General features: G+C 39.8%; 1 protein-coding gene across 1 annotated transcript in view; it reads left to right on the top strand.

Annotated features, from left to right (window-relative positions):
• Positions 1–4,647: 4,647 nt before the first annotated feature.
• Positions 4,648–21,549, top strand: part of LOC131931457 (ephrin type-B receptor 2) — a gene marked incomplete at its 5' end in the record, with an annotated part of 93,108 nt that continues 76,206 nt past the window's right edge. Inside the window, 1 exon segment of the mRNA XM_059288253.1 lies at positions 4,648–4,748. Within this exon segment, the coding sequence (XP_059144236.1) occupies positions 4,648–4,748 (101 nt within the window).

Genomic DNA, 21,549 nt, shown 5'->3' with positions numbered 1-21,549 from the left:
TCTACAGTAGAGCTTTGTAGATAAACAGTAATAGATTTTCTCTTTACCTGTTTTCTTGTGTATCATTTCTATATTTATTTATGTAACGTACTTTCTTTTAGTTGAATTAGATTTGGATTATCGTATTTATAAGTAATGTACAATTAGTAATATACACTAAAAATTTTCTAATATTTTTTTAGTGGCCCTACTCATAAATTATTTAAATAGTATTTTTATTTCTTGGTTAATAATTTTAAACTTGCTTACATTGCACTTTTTTTTTTTCAAAATAAACCGACGCATAGTAATCATTTCTACTTGCATCCAATTTTTTTTTCAAATGATATTTAAGTAAGGCGCGGTTGATCCCTTTTAAAAATCTTGCTGTGGTTGAAAAAAAAATCGCCCGTATCGTGTCTCCTGCTAGTTCATTATTTCAATCTTCACCTGAAATCTGTCACTGTTCTCTCAAATATCTAATTTAAACTCTGTCCACCTAGACTAACAAGGTGCCTTATAAATGGACTGTCCGCGCCGACTAGCAGATGTCCGCCATCAGAAGCGCCCCTTTCATCCCTCGTGTTTGAGGGCCCGTCCCTCGTGCATGTCTCGGGTCCTCATTGTCTTGTTGCCGTCACGCCCTTTGCTTGTCTATAAAGACGAGGGAGAATGTTTAAATTGTATCTCACCCCCACCCTACCCCACACGGGAAAAAAAGGGTGGGGGGGGGACGGTTTTCTTCATGGGTACTGAGTTTTCAAATACCTTAGATCCGCTACGCACCATCTCACTTACCAGCGTTTTTTTTTTTACCTGGACAGGTATGGTGCTCCATCAGACACTTTCAGCTCTTATACTGTTACCGTTCACCTCCCCCCCTCCCCCACACTCTCTTTACCCGTCCCCTCAGCTTAAAAAAAAAATAAAAAAAAAAAAAATAAAAAAAAAAAAAAAAAAAAAAAAAAAATGACCCGGCTACCATCTTCCCCGTCCCATCTTGAAAATAATTGCCCATCGCAGGAGGTCGTTTCAGGTTTAGGGGCGTCCACTGTTCCCCCGGCCATCGGCGTACCGCACACAAAGGAGCAAGGCGGCTCCCAAGCCTTTGACACGAGGGGGGGATGGGGCTGTTTCTATGGGACCCGGTGATAAATGACGTCTTTAATCCTCGGACAGAACCTATTGGTCACTAACACCAGTCCCATCTCCCATTTCCCAGCTTTGGTCCCAGAATCTTCTCGAAAAAAATGGTCTCTATTCTCTGCTTGTCTCGAGTTTAGACACTTCCTGACATGCGCGGAGTAACACACAATGCAAAGGGTCTTAAAAGTAGATCTCCAGTCCTATTCATGAAATCAGCTACAAAACCCAATGATAGGGGAACTTGCGGATTGGTGTATGTACACCACTGTTATTTTCACATGAAAATATTAATAACGATACATTTCTTAGTTTCAAATAGTTGAAGGCTATATCATGGTTATTTGGGTACTTGAAACTTTGGCAGGACGTACTCGCGAGTGTGGTCTTTGTGTTGGCCAGTATCGCTTGTGTTGGCTAGTATCGCTTGTGTTGGCCAGTATCGCTTGTGTTGGCCAGTATCGCTTGTGTTGGCCAGTATCGTTTGTGTTGGCCAGTATCGCTTGTGTTGGCCAGTATCGCTTGTGTTGGCCAGTATCGCTTGTGTTGGCCAGTATCGCTTGTGTTGGCCAGTATCGATTGTGTTGGCCAGTATCGATTGTGTTGGCCAGTATCGTTTATGTTGGCCAGTATCGCTTGTGTTGGCCAGTATCGATTGTGTTGGCCAGTATCGTTTGTGTTGGCCAGTATCGCTTGTGTTGGCTAGTATCGCTTGTGTTGGCCAGTATCGCTTGTGTTGGCCAGTATCGCTCGTGTTGGCCAGTATCGCTTATGTTGGCCAGTATCGCTTGTGTTATCCAGTATCGCTTGTATTGGCCAGTATCGCTTGTGTTGGCCAGTATCGCTTGTGTTGGCCAGTATCGCTTGTATTGGCCAGTATCGTTTGTGTTGGCCAGTATCGCTTGTGTTGGCCAGTATCGCTTGTGTTGGCCAGTATCGCTTGTGTTGGCCAGTATCGCTTGTGTTGGCCAGTATCGCTTGTGTTTGTTAGTATCGCTTGTGTTTGTTAGTATCGCTTGTGTTTGTTAGTATCGCTTGTGTTGGCCAGTATCGACACCCTACCCCTGGCTGGTGCCGTAAACTATATCCTCAGTCATGAACCTGTCCTTTTCTCAAACCCTAATCTTAACCACAGCAGCAATACCGACAGAAAACAAAAATAATGCATCCATTCAATTCTATCTTGTGTGAATAATTTTAAAAAAAAGTTTTTACAACGTAAATTTTAATGAATGGATTGTCTATTTTGTTGATCGTTACGCTTGTTGCTGAGACTTCAAAATCTGGTACCAGATTCTAGAACCGTCAATTACCCCACATAAGCGTCACCACTAAAATATACATTCTTATATTGTATACGTTTTCGATGAGGTGAATCGAAACGTAGTTACCTCGAAAATACGAATTCCAACACACTTGTCACAGTTGTACTTGACCACCTGCGTGTGTAAGTACCAGCGTGGTAAACTTGTCAAAACACCGACACCTATGTCAGGACACGTGTCGGCCAGACTTAATAGCAATTAGCTGCGTTGATTACCTGCTGGAACCTACAGGTAAGCACGCCGTGAAACCTGCACCCCTTGCTTAACGTAATAAACGGTTATCGGGTTCCATGTCAATTTACATCTGCTAAACTTAAGTAATTTGTTTATTTAAAAAAATAGACTTAAATTTGAGACTTGAAATATACCACAATAAACTAATATGGTTTATGTCAAATTTTACCCTGAAAATGAAATTAATTTGTTTATTAATAAAATAAATTTGTTAAATATATAAAATTAAAGATACATTGATATGGTTAGTTACCTTGTGGGTTATTTACTTAATGGGTACCACCCCCGGGGTTATTTCAAGATCCGAACAACACCTGGATTCCAATCTTGCAGGTGCTTCACCTGTCTTTTCTCCTACTTGTACGATACAATCAGAGATTGTTTCCAAGTTTTACGTGAGTTTGAAAAAAAAGGGGGAGTAAGAAAGGGAAGTGTTATGGGCGTTGAGTGGGTTAAAACGGTGTGCTATTTAGAGAAGTGGAGCGACTGTTAAATTTTTTTTTAAAGATATTTTCTTTTCTAAAAACTGTTTTGTTCTTGCAAGGCTTGGTACGTAAGTTTTCGTGTGTAAAATGTTTTGTTAATTATCGTTTATTGTGGAACAGCGTGTGTATGTAGATTGAGGGGGGGGGGGGGGGGGGGTTAGCGATTTAAATTTTGCCTACTTGTTTTGTTTCTGGTACTTCAACGTATTCACATTGAAAACAAAAATTTCAAGTATTTTTGGGATTAACTTTACCCAGCCTCCCCCCCCCACCATCTCCATGACACACACACACACACATAGATACACATACACAGACAGACAGACGCACACACATAAATACTCTGACACTCACACACATACACACGCTCATACACATTGTTTAAAATTTACCGGAATCTCAAGGAGTCGAGTGAGCACCAATTAAGACCAAGAGGTTGGTGTTGTAACATTCTCCCAGTCTGTATCTATTTGTGTGGTGTTGTGTGGTGTGTGTGGTGTGTGTGTGTGCTGTGTGTGCTGTGTGTGAGGTGTGTGTGTGTGGTGTGTGTGTGGTGTGAGAGTGTACACCACTAGCCAAAGCCCCGCACGTGAAGCCATTTGTGTGTGGTGTGTGTGTGTGTGGTGTGTGTGTGGTGTGAGAGTGTACACCATTAGCCAAAGCCCCGCACGTGAAGCCATGTGTGTGGTGTGTGTGGTGTGTGTGGTGTGAGAGTGTACACCACTCACCAAAGCCCCGCACGTGAAGCCATTAAACCACGAGCGCGATGTCGAGTCTTGCGTCAGGACACTATGGAGATCGAGGGAATACAAATGGTGGTCTGGAATAAGCTTATTGTTGTTTTTATGGCTTCCCGGACCCTCCACCCCCCTCCCCCCAACCACTCTGTCTTAGTGTGTTTTTTTTTCCTTCTATATTTGACCGTTTTATCTGGCATCTTTTGATGTCGGTTTTCGTCTTGTATGTACGGTCAGTTATCAGAAAATCTTGTACATAAGATGTGTTTCAGCGACATAGCTTAGACCTACATTACCCGTTGACTTACAATACACATATCCAACACTGAATAACGTGCAATGACCTAGGCCAATGTAACTTTAATGAAAATAGTTGGTTTTAGTTTTATCGTTTGTTTACCGAGATGGTTTTCAAGTGTGTTGATTCTAATTAAAGTTATGCATAATTAATAAAAATCAATGCCTAACGCATTACAATTGAAGAGATGGGCGCTGTAGACCTAGGCATTTTAGAAAGAAAAAAAATCTCACGAAAAAAAAAAACAACCAAATAAAATAAATAAATAAAATAAAATAAAATAATCAATGAAAAATGCACTAAAAAGTAAAAAAAAAAAAAAATTAATTTAGTGTAACCTTACAAAAAAATTTTTTTTTTGTTCTTAACTTGAATGAATTTTCTTCGTGGATGTATTATTTTGTATTATGTAACGACAAAGTTAACGTTATGGTCTTGATCCCCAGTTGTGTTGTTGGATTCTTCAGTGGAGTCTAGGAGCCGGCCAAGCCTAGGTTGGACTACTTACAAATCTGATACACGCGCAGGGGAGAGTGAAAACTTGGGGGTAAGTACACTGTCCTGGTGTGTGTGTGTGTGTGTGTGTGTGTTGGTGTGTGAGTGTGCTCGTGTCTTTTTTTAGTGTGTGTGTGTGAGATATTGTGTGTTTTTGTTTGTTATTTTTTTATTATTAGTATGTGGTAACGTGGAGTTTAGTCATTCTTTTAGTACACATCATATGTATGCGTGTTTGTATTAGTGATTGTGTGGGTTGTGAATGGTTAAAGTCACACATGCATATGAGTGTAGGTCAGCTTGCAGTAGTCCTAATGCATGTGTTCATATATCGTTTATATGCTATATATGTATATATGTATGTATGTATGTGACATTCTTTTGTGTTCTTATCTGAATTAACTCGACAATGTCAACCTTTTTAAACTTCTAGTTTCACCTTACAGTCTGTGTCCTAAAATCTGTTTATTATGGTCCCTTCTATTAATTAGCCTCTAGGACATATTGTATGTCCTACAGTTATAAACTTGCCTCGTCAGGACAAAATGTAACACGTGGGCGGGGGGTCGGTAAAAACCAAGTAATTTACCAAGCCCACACGTCATATTCGTAAACTGAAACCACATTAATTACCGCTAATTCTGGTCATTCGGGGGGAAAACCCGACAAGCTTTGGTCAGCGACAAATCGCTTCTCTCAAAAATCTGGTCTGTCTTCTCTTCAGTCTGTTTGTTGCCAGATTTTCGAAACATGCAATCTGTGCTTCGTATTTCCTATGCCTTGTCTACTGAAAATATCCATTTTTTTTCAACTTCTCAAATTAATCATTTATTTCTCGTGACGCACGCTATATTAGAGTCGGATTTTTTTTTCTTTCTTTTGTGTTAGGTTTTACTCACTCTTCTGCACTCACCGTTTTTCGTGAGCGTGCACCTTTTTCTCTAAGGCACGTGACAATTTTAAACCTCCCACATAGCTTATCATCTCCCCAGCATTCCCCAGCATTGTTTCCATACCTTCCTCTTACGTCTCTTTCGCTCTTCAGAAATTTGAATCACTCGCAGCATTAACAGCACTCGTTATGTGGCTCGGGTTCCAGAATGATAAAAGACTGGCTGTGCTCGTGTTTATTCTTTAAAGATTCCTGTATCATTTTTTGTGTACACATTTTTGGTAAATTTGGACGTTAACATTTCACAGGCACTTTATTTATAACATCTATTCATTCTCTAAACAATATTGTTACTAGGTGACTCTATTATAACGGCAGGCCTATGTAGATTTATATATTTCTATAAAATCTCGCCATATATATCTTAATTTGCATTCCTAGTATTCAATATCATGATATATGACCGGTGTTTTGATTTTTAATGATATTTTAATCCGAACAAACCACTCCTACACCCTCCCCCACACACAATCACACACACAATCACACACACACACACACACACATGCCAGATATAATCGACCTGCACAGATGACACAGGTGAAGGAAAAAAAAATGAAATCGCGCGGCTGTGCTTGGTAAACACTTTATAAGCGAATATGATAGGACCACTCCATCATTCTCTTCAAACCGGGATTAACGCCCTTGCATTCCCGCTAGGTGATGAAAGCCCTATGATGTATACCGGCCTAATGTGTCCCTCAATGTGTATGCCCCTATAATGTATGATAAATGTCATATATATATATATATATATCTATATATATATATATATCTATATATATATATAATATATATATATATATATATATATATATATATATATATATATATATATATATATATATATATATATATATATATATATATATATATATATATGTATTCATGTATTAATATATAGATAGATGTGTGTAATTGCATATATGGATGTATGTGTATTACGTAATTAGCCTAAATAATGCTGTTGATATATGCATATTTTCTCCTAAAACACAACAATCGTGCCCATTACAAAGCACATTTTCTCCTTTCCTACGACTTGTTGGTTAAATAAATAAACACACATAGGGGCATAACCACGTCAAACAAAGGGCGATTAATTTATTTGAACCGGGTCCCATTTGGTTGTTGGAGTTGTAAGCAGCTTCAACTTTACGTCACCTGGAGTATGTTCTCGAACTGCCTCACCCCCCACCCTAGACTGGATATTGGTGATTTGATCTCGCGAGCCGGAACTTGTAGGTTCTCGGTCCGTCCACACCGCGAAGGCAAAGTACTCTCCAGGTTTAAATCAGCCGCTGTTTTCATTTATAATAGAAAAAAAAATCAATCCAATATGTCAGACACGAGTGTTCTGCTGATTCTGATATCGAGCTGCTTCGCGAGGGGTTTATTTAAAAAAACAAACAAAAAAAACCTGTATTATGCTTATTGATGAAGGGGGATAACCAAAAGGTAAACAAGATGGGAGATAACTCTGTGAAAACTGCAAATAATTACCACGCAGCTGCCTCTTTGTATGGCCCTCGCTGGCCAGAAAGTGATAAAGCGATAGGAAATCTGAAAACACAACAGGATAATAATTAAGTCTGCGATAGACGGTGGGGGTGTGGGGGGGGGGGGGTATCTCGCTTCCAAACACTTGGGGGAAATAAAATTAGTACTAAAATGCCGGCCCCGGCGTTTATCTTTAAAGCTAGATTATAACTGCAGCAATTTGAAATAATCTGTCTGAGACCCTTTTAATAGACATTTCATGGCTGGAAAATCTGATTGATTTTGTAGTCCCGACGCGAAGACGAATAAGAAGAAGAAAAAAGAAAAGAAAAAAAGCCCTCGACTGGATCTCGTACCCTGAAATCCATCTCCCCCCTTCTTTTAAGCTACTTTCTCCAAAGCTGAAATATCGTCCATTTCCGGATTGAATAGGTGAGCAAATGAAAAAAAAAAGGAACGAAAAAAAAATCAACGCCCCCCTCCAACTCTTGTCTCTAATAACTTATTTGTTGAGCGTTACGCCAAAAGTCGGCCATTTCCTTTAATGGGTACTCGTCTACGCCCGGCGCCATTGACGTGTCTATCTGGGTGCATTATCTGGTAGATATTATGGGAAGATAGGGCGGCGACCCCCCGTTTTCACCCCTATTCCGATCCCTTGAAATTGGGGGTCTCCTGCGCGGGATCCCGCCTGCGTCCGCGTGATGACGTTATTAACCCTTTAACCTTCATAAGTTAACCGTCTAGCGTCTGGGCTTTGATCAGACATGTAAGAAGAAAATTACTTATGGAATCTACACGAATATCCACTTTACCGGCTTTTTTCCTTTCTTAAAAAAAAACAACCTACCACCTATATTTATCTTTTTTGGACCGTTCAGGAATAACTTTAACTTATCTGTAATATTTACACCTAGTCTAAATAAAATATAAAAAAAAAATAACCTAAACGAATTGCCACATCATCAAAATCAGCACTCTTCTGTACATTGACCACGGTATCCCAAATTTACTGAAATCATGAAAAGCAAATATGATCCAAGTTTTATCCGAGGAAATCGCCCGCGATTGAGTGTACGCTGAGACACCCCCCCCCCCCCCCCAAAAAAAAAAACAACTCCAGATTAACAATAGGCTCTAAGTGTTGTTTAATTTCTTTGGAGATTTCTCTCCCGCAATAAACCTCTTATTAAACCCGCTTAACCTATCGAGCATTCCCCCCCCCCCCCCCCACAACACACAATTCCAGGAATTAAATTGTTTTCCTTTCCTCCCCGTTTTTATTTTTTTTAAGCGCTCGGCTTGTTAGCAATAACGGCCACTCGTTTACCCTTGTTTCGTTTTTTTTTCAACCCCTCGCCACAAAGCTCGCTCGTTACTCGTGTGGTCATTTCGTTTTGGGGGGAACGTGAAAGAAAACCACCCCCCTCTCTCCCCTCGCCGTCAATTACGCGGAATTTAAATTTCTATTTACCCCCCGAAATTGCCGGCATTGATAAGGAATTCTGTATGCAGGATCAGCCTATGTCTGCGCCATGAAAAGTGGGGTCTTCTAAGTTATTTCTCGTTAGCTTCCCTCCCCTCCATCCCGCTCTAGCCCTATATTTTTATCATATAGGTTTAAACATAAGAAAATAATATTTTTCGGTATTGGGTTTCGACGTTGACAAATGTGATCTAATTGAGGTTTTAGCCGCGTACCTTCGAGGAGAAAGACGTGGTCCGTCTAAAGACTTTAATATTTTTTTCAAAAAAATCTTGAGTGGTTTCGGCCCTCGATGAAACGGGAGCAGGGTTATATCCCCCTGCCATCGCTTGATTCGCTCCCTTGAAGTTATTGTTGATCGCACGTATGTCGCTGAGAGGGTTTAACTTCAAGTCGGTCTGCGAAAAGGTGGTGTAGAGTTACACTGGGATAAAATCATAAAGAAGAGAAGGAAGAAAAAAATTGTCTTGATAGGTAAACATGCCCCTGTCGTAGGGTCGGTTTTTGTGTTTGTTTTTTGTGATCTCGATGTAATGGTCTCACCTATGGAGAATTAAAAAAATGCTATGTACAAAGAAGATTGAGCACTGTATGAGGGGTAAAAAATCTCTTCCCTCTCCCCGAGTGTTGAGATTATTATCGTTGTTTTTTTTTTCTTTTTTTACACTTTGAGAATGTGATATCTGATGTACAAATTATTCGCATGAAGATACTTAGCGATCTTTTATCCGAACATTTTTTGACGATTGTTCAAGTGATTCGTTTCAGTATTCATTTTGCCTTTTATTTGGACGATTGGCGATAGTCTTGATGGGTTTTTTTTTTTTTTTGGTTATCTTACCGAATTTTGAACTTTGTTGAGAGCTTATCTCAGTTTCAGAGCTAAATTTTTGTCACGTGACTAATTGTACTAGAAGAAATTACTTTAAAGTAATAGCATACAATAAAAACATTTTAAAGTAATTATTTTCAAGTTATTTTAATACATTAAAAAACATCTGCTCAATTTAATTGTAGGATGTTGAGGTTTTTTTTTCCTACCCTCTCCATCCCCCCCCCCCCCCCTTCCCCCCAATCATCCCAACCCAGTCTATTACCTCAACACTTCCAACAGAAAGAACCCATATTAAGTTGATCTTGACGTGGGCTCTCGTGTTTTCCTAGTTCAGGTGTTTGTGCGCGCATCCCTCGGTTTTAATTTTAGCCTCGCTCCCAGGCTCCCCCCGTGGACACATTGTTCCCATGTCGCGTCCAGCCCGGGACACGGGCTGTGTAAATATTGTCCGTAACAAGGCCCCCCTCGGATCAGCCCGTGTATCAAACAAGTGTGTTTTAACCCCCCCCCCCCCCCTCGTACCCACACAAAGAAGCTAAATCATTTCACGGTAGCCTTTAACCAGGGGTAGCCATTTTTTTACGGTAGCCTTCAGCGTTGGAAAACATGGGAACTTTGGACGTATTCCTGCGTTTCAGATCAATTTTTTTGGGGCGATTACTGCGAGGAAAAATATTTTTCTCACTTTCTTACTGGCCGGAAAATTTGTTTTGGTTTGAGTTCCGTGGTCAACGGTTTGCTCGGGTCGGAAAACGATTTGAAAGAAAAGAACGGTCGGATATTCTCCAATGAGTTCTGGCGAGCAAGGTTCGCACAAAGGCTGGGATGAATCAAAAGGACGAGCGTACGACGAGGGAGAAGGTAGGGAGGGGTGGAAGACTGAGTTTGGATCAAAAGCAGGGGTCAGAACAAAAGAACAATCGGCGTTCGCTGGACCTGGTCAGGGAAAACAAACCGGACGGCCGGCAAATCCCCTGAGGACAATGCCGTGGTTACAACAAGGTGTGTTGACATTGGTCAGTTGATCTAGACGCTGGCCGGACCTCTGACCCATACCAAAATACGCCCCGGCCGCCCATTCACTTAGCGGAAAAACTGTTGATTTTTAATTGGTAAATACAAGCTGGTGATAGATTGCCGACCCCCCGCCTCACACGAGGGGGTCTGAGGGGGGTTGTTGTTCGTCTATTCTTACTAACCAAACTTGCGGAACATGTCGCGATAACTGCCCGGAAATGTGGTTTTTACTTCAGTTAACTCCCCTTTAGTGTCATTTCAGGTTTAAGTCAATAATAAACCCAGCCTCAGTCGGAGTCATGATTAACCTTTATACATCTAACGGGTTGCTTCTAACGGATCGAGTTTATGTGACATTTTTTTCTTACCTTCCCCTGTAATGTGTCATTGTGTGGGGGGCGCCGGCGCCCCAGCCTTTTAATTGTTTACGCCGTATTCATAGCCCCGAGCGCGCCGCCAACCCGTGTAAGTTGATTCGTGTCTGGTCACTTCCCTACCTGACCCGCCGTGCGCCGGGCACTTCAAACAATGTTAATCTGCTGACCTGTGGGCAAATATTTGATAACCGTCATCTTGGAGGCTCGGCTACTTGCTGAGTCGGTGGCCCCAGGGGGGTGAGGCGGTGCCACCTAGGGGCGATTGTGCGCAGTAACCTTTGATCGTGCATAGGTTGTGATTGTGCTCTGCCATGAAAGCTTTATTTTTGTAGAGCTGATTGGCAGAATCGGTTACACGTCTGACTTGATGCATGGAAGGCGAGGCGATTCGGTGCCGTGAGGAGTGGTAGGTTCGGAACCCGTCGGGTCTGTCTGTTCTGTCTTAACTTGGACTATATTCTGTACCTTTGTCTACCCTTGGCGTTGAAATAACACTTTCTGTTTACATTGCTATTTCAGTAACCTTTGATGAACTTTGCTCCCTGACTTGGTAGCAACAAAGATCATCTTTACCACGTAGTCTGGTCTGATCACACTAAATATACGTTGTCTTTTTCGAACGTGATGGTACATAGGACAAGCGAAGTAGAGTTCACCTGTTTCTGTGGCCTAGGTTTATAAAAGGATAATGTGGCCAGCGTTATGCCCAGTCGCGTTTATTTTCCCTAACGTGAGTTCGGTACCCATCAAAGCTGCGTGAACCCAGGGACGTTCAACTGACAATCATGAACCCGGATTTGAACTCGGGACTTTTGGGTTACTTACACTAAATATAAACATCTTATAATTGTAATTTAGTTTCGCTACAACTATCACGGCCATTTTTGTTTTTCTAGTTCTAAGCATACACCATTAAATATCCAAGTTTAAAAAAAAAAGTTTGTTATTTTTATTTTCAAGAGTAAGTTCCCTTTAAAGAAAAAAGAAACAATTTAAACATGTCATCGTTTTTTTGTGTGTCCATGCTGCCGTGTGTTGAAGTAGGCCTACAGTAATAAAATGTAACATTTGAAAACGTGGTGTTGATTGTTACCTGTATAAGCACACGGTGTCCTCACATACAACATTTCCTGCTCTTTCCGCTTTCATGTTTTCATTTTAAAACTTTGATTGCCATTTCCGTTAAGTCTGTTGTAAAAAAAAATAATTATGTAACTTTTAATTACCGTTAAGTTATCAACACCCTCATTAATTATCTGTGGTCTTAACATCAAGTGCAGTGATGAAACGTGTTTTTACCGCGTCAGCGGGTGTTGGGGAAACATCAACTGTATCCAAACGAGGCGGTCTTTATGTAAGGCATGGGTAAATACATTGCGACAACCGGTTATGTTTTTGGACAGAATTTACGACAATAGTTTTTTCCGTATGTCTGAAACGTCAGATGGGTTAGGGTTAACCTACATGTGAGAAATATACTGGTTTTTGTTAGATAAGAATCGCTCTTGTTTTATCCCTCGGCAGGAGAGATAAATTCTGCAGGTAAATATTCACAATGGCACTCGCTCTTACGTCATTTTAACCCTTTTTCCCGATGCGATTTTTAAAAACATAAATCCACAGCCAATGTGGCATATCAAAACTACCTCTTGTAAAGAGCATACAAAAATACCATATCGTTGATGGTTGTAATTCTAGCGTTACTATCCATAACATCTTTTGATCCGCGATTATTGTTTTTTTTTTGTAGAGCAGGTTCTTGTTTTGTAAAAACGCGCAATGTGTGATTAATATATACAGACGGATTACGTTTTTCTTTATGTCAATATGTATTGGATTAGCGAATGTCGAAAAGCTGAACATTGAAATAAACATGAATCAGTGTTTATACAAATACAAAACGTAAACAATTTCGTCCCATAAAACAATGCGGTTAATAGTTTCTGAAACAAATTATAATAAACTTAACGTATTAGTTAAGGTTTAAATAAAATAAAAAAAAATAAAATAAAATAAAAAAAACGTTTGATCAATTACTTGTTAATACCTTTTTCGGACCGGTAGCTCTTCATCCATTACGAACGAATGCAATACGTAGTTTAAGTTTCGGGTCCAGACTAGCTCTACTTTGTTCGGAATAAAAATAACTTTTTCCAACTTATCATTGTTAGTCCATCAATTGGACACAAAGTGCGCTTGTTTAACTCAACCCAGGTCGCAGAGTGTATGCTAGCCTACAATATTACAGGTTTACAACCGCATAGTCGTCTTTACATAATTGCAATTACATCGCAATCACTCGCATGAATATGAAAACTGCACCGGGAAAACCCGATGTTTTAAACTTGGCTTAGTTAAAAATAGATTGGGTTTTATTCGACCGTGCGTTTTTATTATTTATTTATTTTTAAAAAAAAATTATATTCTGACATCAGCTCGTGTTTTTGTAAGGTATGCTCACCCAATTAGCCAGCATAACCGTTTGTCAGATTCTGCCTTAATAAGCCTTGACCCTCACCTTCCATTCTCTCTCTCGCTCTCGACGCCTCTTTGTCCATTCGTTCATCGACCGGTCACTGAAAAAAAAAGTAAAACGAAAACTGCGATCCATTACGAGCATTTACGAGGGGAGGGGGTGGTTGTGTGAGCGTGAGATACGACAATAGCGAGAAGGTTTGCAAATGAAAACGAGTGAAGCTCTATATTTAGAAGTGTAATACACGCCGTACCGATTCACATCTTGTCCTGATTGGTAGAAATGAACGGTTCTCCATCTTACTTAACGCCGACACGCTTCATCGCTTCATCCATTTTCAATAATTCGAGCCCGACTATAATTGGTACATTACTCCAGCCATCCATATTCCTTTACTTCTTGTTTATTGCACCTTCATTCCAATTTCTTGTTTTTTACCCCCTCCCCCCCCCCCCCTCCAATCTTTTTGTTTATTGAATCCATCCCAACCCACAGTTTTTTTTTTACTTAACGTCCAGTTCATTATCCCCCCTCACCCCTTACACACATACAGCCACCTCCATTGTGCACCCCTTCAATTTCTTCTTTTTTACATTTAGTTTACAAACCAATTATGCCACTTGGTATTCAGTGGGACTTCCGGTCATACGAAATGAGAATACCTGCTAGAAATCTGGCTAACCAACCAGCACGCACTAGTGTCTCTCACGCAGTCGTCCGTGTCTGAATAACAAGACCCCCCCCCCTCCAACCCAACCCTGAACCCTCCACATCTGGTGGTAACAATTTTTCCCCCTCTATAAAGTTTATTGCCAACAGCGACCAAATAAAAAAGCCAAACCTGAATATTCAGGCTGGCTGAGAGAAGAAAAAAAAACCGGAGCTATTTATGCCGCATTGCCCGAGGCGGTGCACCGAGTGTTACTTTGTGGCCAACTGGCAAGTCGACTGAGTCGAGAATATTAGCTTTTATTTCTTCTGTTTCTCCACTATGGCCGTAGATGGGAGGCGTTTAGAGGAAATGAAGGGAAGTAATTATAAATGGTTTTGGACAACCCCGATACAGACTGTTGGGAAAGCTTGATTGTGGCACTTTGTTATATTGTTGTGTGCTTTGTGGGTTTGGTGCGTGTAGGAAATGTTGTTTGGGCGTTAAAAATAATCAAATCAGACACCATTTCATATGTTTGGTGTTAGAGGTGGACAGACACCATTTCACATGTTGGTGTTAGAGGTGGACAGACACCATTTTGCTTGTTGGTGTTAGAGGTGACAAGACACCATTTCATATGTTGGTGTTAGAGGTGGACAGACACCATTTCACATGTTGGTGTTAGAGGTGGACAGACACCATTTTATATTTTGATGTTAGAGGTGGACAGACACCATTTCACATTTTGGTGTTAGAGGTGGACAGACACCATTTCATTTGTTTGGTGTTAGAGGTGGACAGACACCATTTCATTTGTTGGTGTTAGAGGTGGACAGACACCATTTCATTTGTTGGTGTTAGACGTAAACTGACACCATTTCACATTTTGGTGTTAGAGGTGGACAGACACCATTTCATTTGTTTGGTGTTAGAGGTGGACAGACACCATTTCATTTGTTGGTGTTAGACGTAAACTGACACCATTTCACATTTTGGTGTTAGAGGTGGACAGACACCATTTCATTTGTTTGGTGTTAGAGGTGGACAGACACCATTTCACATGTTGGTGTTAGAGGTGGACAGACACCATTTTGCTTGTTGGTGTTAGAGGTGGACAGACACCATTTCATATTTTGGTGTTAGTGGTGATAAGACAACATTTCACATGTTGGTGTTAGACGTAAACTGACACCATTTCATATTTTGGTGTTAGAGGTGGACATACACCATTTCATATTTTGGTGTTAGTGGTGAACAGACACCATTTCATATTTTGGTGTTAGTGGTGAACAGACACCATTTCGCTTGTTGGTGTTAAAGGTGGACTGACACCATTTCACATGTTGACATCAAGCTATTCAAGGTGATAACGATCATAGCTAGCTGGTCAAATAAAGCCATTTGACATCTAGCTAGTTAAGTCATATGACATTTAGATGGTCAAGCTGTAAACGGTCATAGCTAGCTGGTCAAGTTAGGTCAATTGACATCCAGCTGTTCAAACTTAGCCTATAGAAACATACACCCAAAGCCATGTATGTGTTTTTTGTATTAAAATAATGTTCCAGTCCAGGTTTTAGACTTCCACGAATCAGCAATCTTCATCTTATTTTTTTCCGTTGTTTACTTCCACGGTAATGTTATAAATAGAAATCATGAAAAATAAAAATAAAATAAAAACAACAAATACAACAGGTTGGCTAAAAAAACAGACGCTAAAAAGTGCATTAAAATCGAGATTTTGTAAAAAAAAAAAAAAAAGTTAAAAAACACCCACATTACCTGTTTAAAAAAAAGCCCTTATGTTAAATATTGCAGTTTTAAAACAAGGGCATTAACTTAATATCCGTATGATTTCTAGATAAAAGCCAGGGGGAATTAATTTAATAAAGTGAAACACGATACCGTTGTTGCGTTAACTCGGCCAGCGATTCCCAGGCTATTAATAAACAATCCACGTGGATCAGATATGAACACGCCTTCTTTAGCCATAAATTATTGTAAACAAAGGGGAAAAAACTGAGGGGAGACAACTATGATTTATAGGAATTTTTTTTTTTTTTTTTTTGCTGCAATATTTTAAATTGTAGACCCCTATTACATATTAATACCACACACGATGTCGAAACATTCACACACATACACATAGTCATTTTTTATAGCTGAGTAACTGCAACGGATAGACTTTTGTTTTTATACTCTTTTTATCTCTAAATCTGAACGGCAAGTAAGACATTTCATGCGAACCTGTGCTCTATCCAATATAAACTCGGCATCTCAATCTTACATTTTCACCCTCACCCCGCCCGTCTTACAGCGCCCCCTACAACAAAAACAATCCTCCCCGACTAAATGATAAACATCTGAGCCAATCAAAATACAATGTTTTATGCATGTATGCATGCCCCAGGCAAGGGAGAGAATTTCGTCTGTCAAAAATCGACTCGGAGGGGGAGAATATTAATGTGTTGTGACTCTGACTAACGCGAAATCTGCGTCTTCTCGACGCGGTGTGACGCGGGGAGAATTTCGCCAACCGGAGATGTGTAGAGCTACCGAGCTTTGGGACGTGTTCACACACAGTCGTGTTCATAAAATGCCGTGTTCACAAACAGCTCATAAACTACCGTGTTCACACACGGACATGTACACACACTTCCTGTGTTCACAAAATGCCGTGTACACAAACTGCCCACACACACTACCCACACATTGCCGTGTACACACACTGCCGTGTTCAAGGGGTCCCAAATTGCGATCTACATTTTTCCCCAGCGTATCTTATTGGGTTTGCAAAACACTTTGGGCCAGAGGCTATCATTTTCTCTATCCCCGCGATGTATAGCTTCTTTTCCCGGCCTCGATTTGGAGATCTTCGTATTTGGGTGATTTGTAAGAGGGGGGATTGGGGGTGGGGGGAGGCACCTTGATTGGCTAGACGTAAATATCAAAAAGTGGGATTTGCAATCAGATAGAAAGGCAAAATTAAAAAGTGGTGTTTGGTGTGTGATTGAAGACGCGGGCGATGGGGGTCTGGGTCGTGTTTGGTTTATCAGGCGACCCGTGCTCGAAATGGTGAGCACACAAGCCCTCGTTAGAGCTCACGCGAGATTTGGCTGTTGAATGGAAGAGTTGTATGGCTAGTTACAGCTCACACGTTCTGATCGTTCGGATGTTGCTGGTGTCTGTACATACTCGTCAATGTCGGAGTCCACTGTGTAATGTGGTAGTTAATACGTTTTCGTAGAACCATCATCTAAATGACGGATGATTTTAGAGCTATCATAAAAAAATATTTCAAACATTGACTTAACGCTACTTTATATTATAAACCTTTTTCTAACTCGCAAATTACCACCATTTTTTTTTTTTTTAAAAAGCAACTCAATACAATTAATATACTATTTCGACTAATCTTTTTGTATTAATTAATACATAAAATAAAAAAAAAACGGTGTAGATTTTTATGCGATTACTATTAAGCGTTGTTTCATATAAATTATTTACAAATATAACAGGTATTTTTACACTGTTTACGAAATATTTTTACACAATTTGTTTTTCCAACAACGAAACCAAGGTGTAACAATCGGCAAGAATCAATCACAATTCGTCATCCAGTTTATCGATCTCTAACGACACCGATGCGCTTTGTTACGCTGTACCTGCATCAAGCGTGCACTTAGAAATTAATGATGTAATTAAGATTCAGCGATGTTAATACCTGCCGTGTGTGTGTTGTCGACAGCGGCGCTAAACTTAGGTGTGTCGTAATACACCTGGGATCTGGTCTTTTTGTTGGCCTACACCGATATAGACATATTGTGATACATATATATACATATATATATATATATATATATATATATATATATATATATATATATATATATATATATATATATATATGTATATATATATACATATATATATATATATATATGTATATATATATATATATATATATATATATATATATATATATATATATATATATATGTATATATATATATATATATATATATATATATATATATATATATATATATATATATATATATATTTGTGTGTATGTATACGTATAATGTATACGCCTAAACGACATTTTAGCACTTAGTACCCCTTTTCGTCCTAGCATGAATTGTATACCTGTATACTATACCCAGATTACCTAATGCATTCTGTCAATATTTGAACAGCTTTAAGGTGTACCTTGAGTAACCGCTGGATTGTTTAAAAAAAATATATGACCAGGTGATATGAACGTGTCTAATGTTTGAAACCTACCCCACGGCCATATTCCCACGATTCAATTTTTCCACGGCTAATTTTAGTGACAATTTTGTTTCTTCCGTTTCTTTTTGTGTGTTCTTGTTTTGAATATTGTGTTTAAGTTTTTGATCCGTTTAACCGGTGTCAATTATTCCTGATGGTATCACGTGATGCGGTGATAGGTTTTGGAGATACCGTGAAGAGAAATTGTGTTTTTATTTAAATGAGGGGAAAGTCTTTTGCCTGCCGGGCAGCGGGGTGACTGGGCAGAGAGATCGACGGGCAGAGATTGGGATATATGGGATATAGGAGGATAGGTTGGGTTAGATGAGGATAGATTGGGATAGATGGGGATAGAGGGGGATAGAGGGGGATAAATGGGGATAGGTTGGGATAGATAGGGATAGGGTGGGATTGATGGGGATAGTTTGGGATACATTGCATATAGGAGGATAGTTTGGGTTAGATGAGGATAGATTGGGATAAATGGAGATATGTTGTGATACATGGGGATAGGTTGGGATAGATCAAGATAGCCTGGGATAGATGGGGATAGATTGGGTAGGTTGGGATACATGTATATTGGTTAGGATACACGCGAGTATGTTGGGATAGATGTTGATTGGTTGGGATACGTGGACACAGATTAGGATAGATTGTCGTACACGGGGATACATGTGGATACACCCCGCGTAAATTGTAAGCGATGATTGCACGGCATCGACCCACGTGAGCTTTTATGATGCAGCGGCTAATAGAAGAAGATTAGAAGATGATAAACAAACAACAATTTTATTCACTGTCGTAATTAGGGTCGTGGGGGGGGGGGGGGGGGGGAGCGTTCTCATGTCGTGGCATGCGTATATCGATATCAATAAAAACATTTTTTTTTATAAAATCGAAATCGCTTTATTGTGCATATGGAATAAACAAACATACCCCTATCTAAACGTTTTGATACGTTTATTACTCTAACACTTTTAATTTTAGAATTAATTAGTATCTTCTCATTAAAACCGTATAATCCGGGCTTTGCAAAAGGTCTTTTCATAATACTGCAACGTTTTCTAAATCCACAGTTTCATACTCTCATCCTGGCTATGAGAATGAATTATGAATATGATAACGCTTTATCGTTCAATTGACCTTTAACCTTTCCTTATTGAACCGCAGGTCCAGCGTCCGGGAGGTGTTATCGTAAACTGGTGGTCCTGTTTGGTAACTCACCGCCGCGGCGGTATGTTATCACCCTCGCGCTGGCGGTATGTCCCCGGTGTTTGCTGTGGGATTTTAATCTCGTGATTTGGACGAGATAACGCGGGATTAATCGTAAACATCCCTCTTAAGGACCCCTCGCTAGTGGCTTCGTATCAAGAGCTGTGGGTAGTTTGCTTCGTGTTGTGGTGAAGGCGAGCTCAGCATCTTTTGACGTTCTTTGGTACTGGCTCGTTGTTTCTTAGGGGTGGATTAGTTGTACACGATTATGGACGCTATAGCAAAATATTTATCTGGCTCCTTTTTTTTTTTACCTATTGTTAGACACAAATTGTCGGTACTGGTTGAATTTATCGAATCCACAGTAATCGTAACATAGTATCGCATTTAATAACACATAAACAAATAGCATTTACATAACGGTAAGCTTATCTATAAAATATAATCAGTTACATAAATTAGCATTTTAAGGATTTCACCTATATAAATATGGTTACTACTAATCGGGTTACAATATCATTAAAATTAATGAATCCACTACACAACAAAAAGGCCTATTTGTTTTGTGTAAAATAAATTGCCCCGTGGGTAAGTAAATAAAACGTGTGTGACGGATGACATAAGTTCAAAGTTTTCACATTTTTTATGTCCGTGTCTTTATTTATGTGATATATCTTGTACCAGTGTTTATTTATGTGATATATCTTGTACCAGATAATGTGTGTCCGAGCACGCTGAGGAGCCAGGCTGGCAGCGTCATTAAACGTCGGACCGGAACTTCCTGGACGGATAATGGGCAGGGGTAGACAACTTGGACACGATGATTGAAAGTTTAAGAAACCCATTTCTCTGTATCTTTTCGTCTGGCACTCGGTTTCTTCTCCGGCTCTCGTATTTTTTTACATCGCCCCTCGTTTTTTTTAATATATCGCCTCTCGTTTTTTTTTGCGAGGCTTCGAGAAGATTCTTGATACGAGCGTTGACGAGTGGATCTGGATGCTGAACGGTGCGATACCTATATTGAAGGAGAGATGAGTCCTAAACTTTCGCACTCTGCCCGCGCCGTGATGGTGCGCAAACAGCCGCATTTGACGCGACGTTGTACGGCTTTTTGACGTATCCCAAACACTAGGAAACCCCACCATTACACGTCAATTTAAAAAAAAAAAAATTTTTTTGGCGTCTTGCTATTTAAAAAGATAGTTTGCTTCAATTAGCTTTCTAAAGAAAGACGCCCTTACGCAGAAGTCGTAATTCATCATAATTATGTTACTGCAAAAAATGGACTCCTGAGTCTATATATGCATTTATTACACACAGCTAATTGATTTCTTTGGGGGCAAATGTCATGTCCGGTAGCCGAGCTTTTCCGAGGAAACGAACATAAACCGTTCTCCTTATCCGGACATTATCGTTTTTATTTATTTATTTTTTAGGGGGCGTATCGATTTCAGTAGCCATCTTGGGCTTTCTGGGCGTCGCGCGCGCTTTGGTTTGCACGTGCGGGTAGGCAGGAGAGAAACCGTGACAAATTTATTTTTTTCTGCACCATTTGTGAATATGAGTTATTTTTTTCTGCCCCATTTGAGAATGCGAGTTGTTTTTTCTGCCCCGTTTGAGAATATGGGCAACTGTGGAATGGCTGGTTTATGGTGCTGAGGCGTTGAGGATACACAGTTTACGGCTGCGCATGCGTTCTTCGGCTGTCACGCGTTAAATCATACGATAAAGTCCTTTTTATGTTGTGTTATAATGGACTTTACATTCCATCTTTGGTTTCCAAAAAATGCCCCCCCCCCTCATAGCTTTTCTTTTTTTATTCTCTCCCTTGTTTATCCATACTACTTATACATGTTTGTTATTATTGTAATGCATGTAGATGATTTAAAAAGAAATAACTTTCATTGTACTTTCTGTAGTTGGGTTATATGGTGTGCAGTTTTTCTATGTGCGTGTGTTAGTGTTTGAGGCTTGCTTATTTGACCAACTGGGCGTTCCTTTCACTCTTCGATTCTATGTTTTTCGTTGATTGGAATATTAGCAACAATTAGCAAGTGGACAGACACATGTG

Source organism: Physella acuta, unplaced genomic scaffold (genome assembly GCF_028476545.2).
Source record: "Physella acuta isolate Inbredline_101_S28 unplaced genomic scaffold, ASM2847654v3 ptg001973l, whole genome shotgun sequence".
NCBI lineage: Eukaryota > Metazoa > Mollusca > Gastropoda > Physidae > Physella > Physella acuta.
Note: the sequence above shows the minus strand (reverse complement) of the source record. Positions and strands in the feature narration are given on the sequence as shown.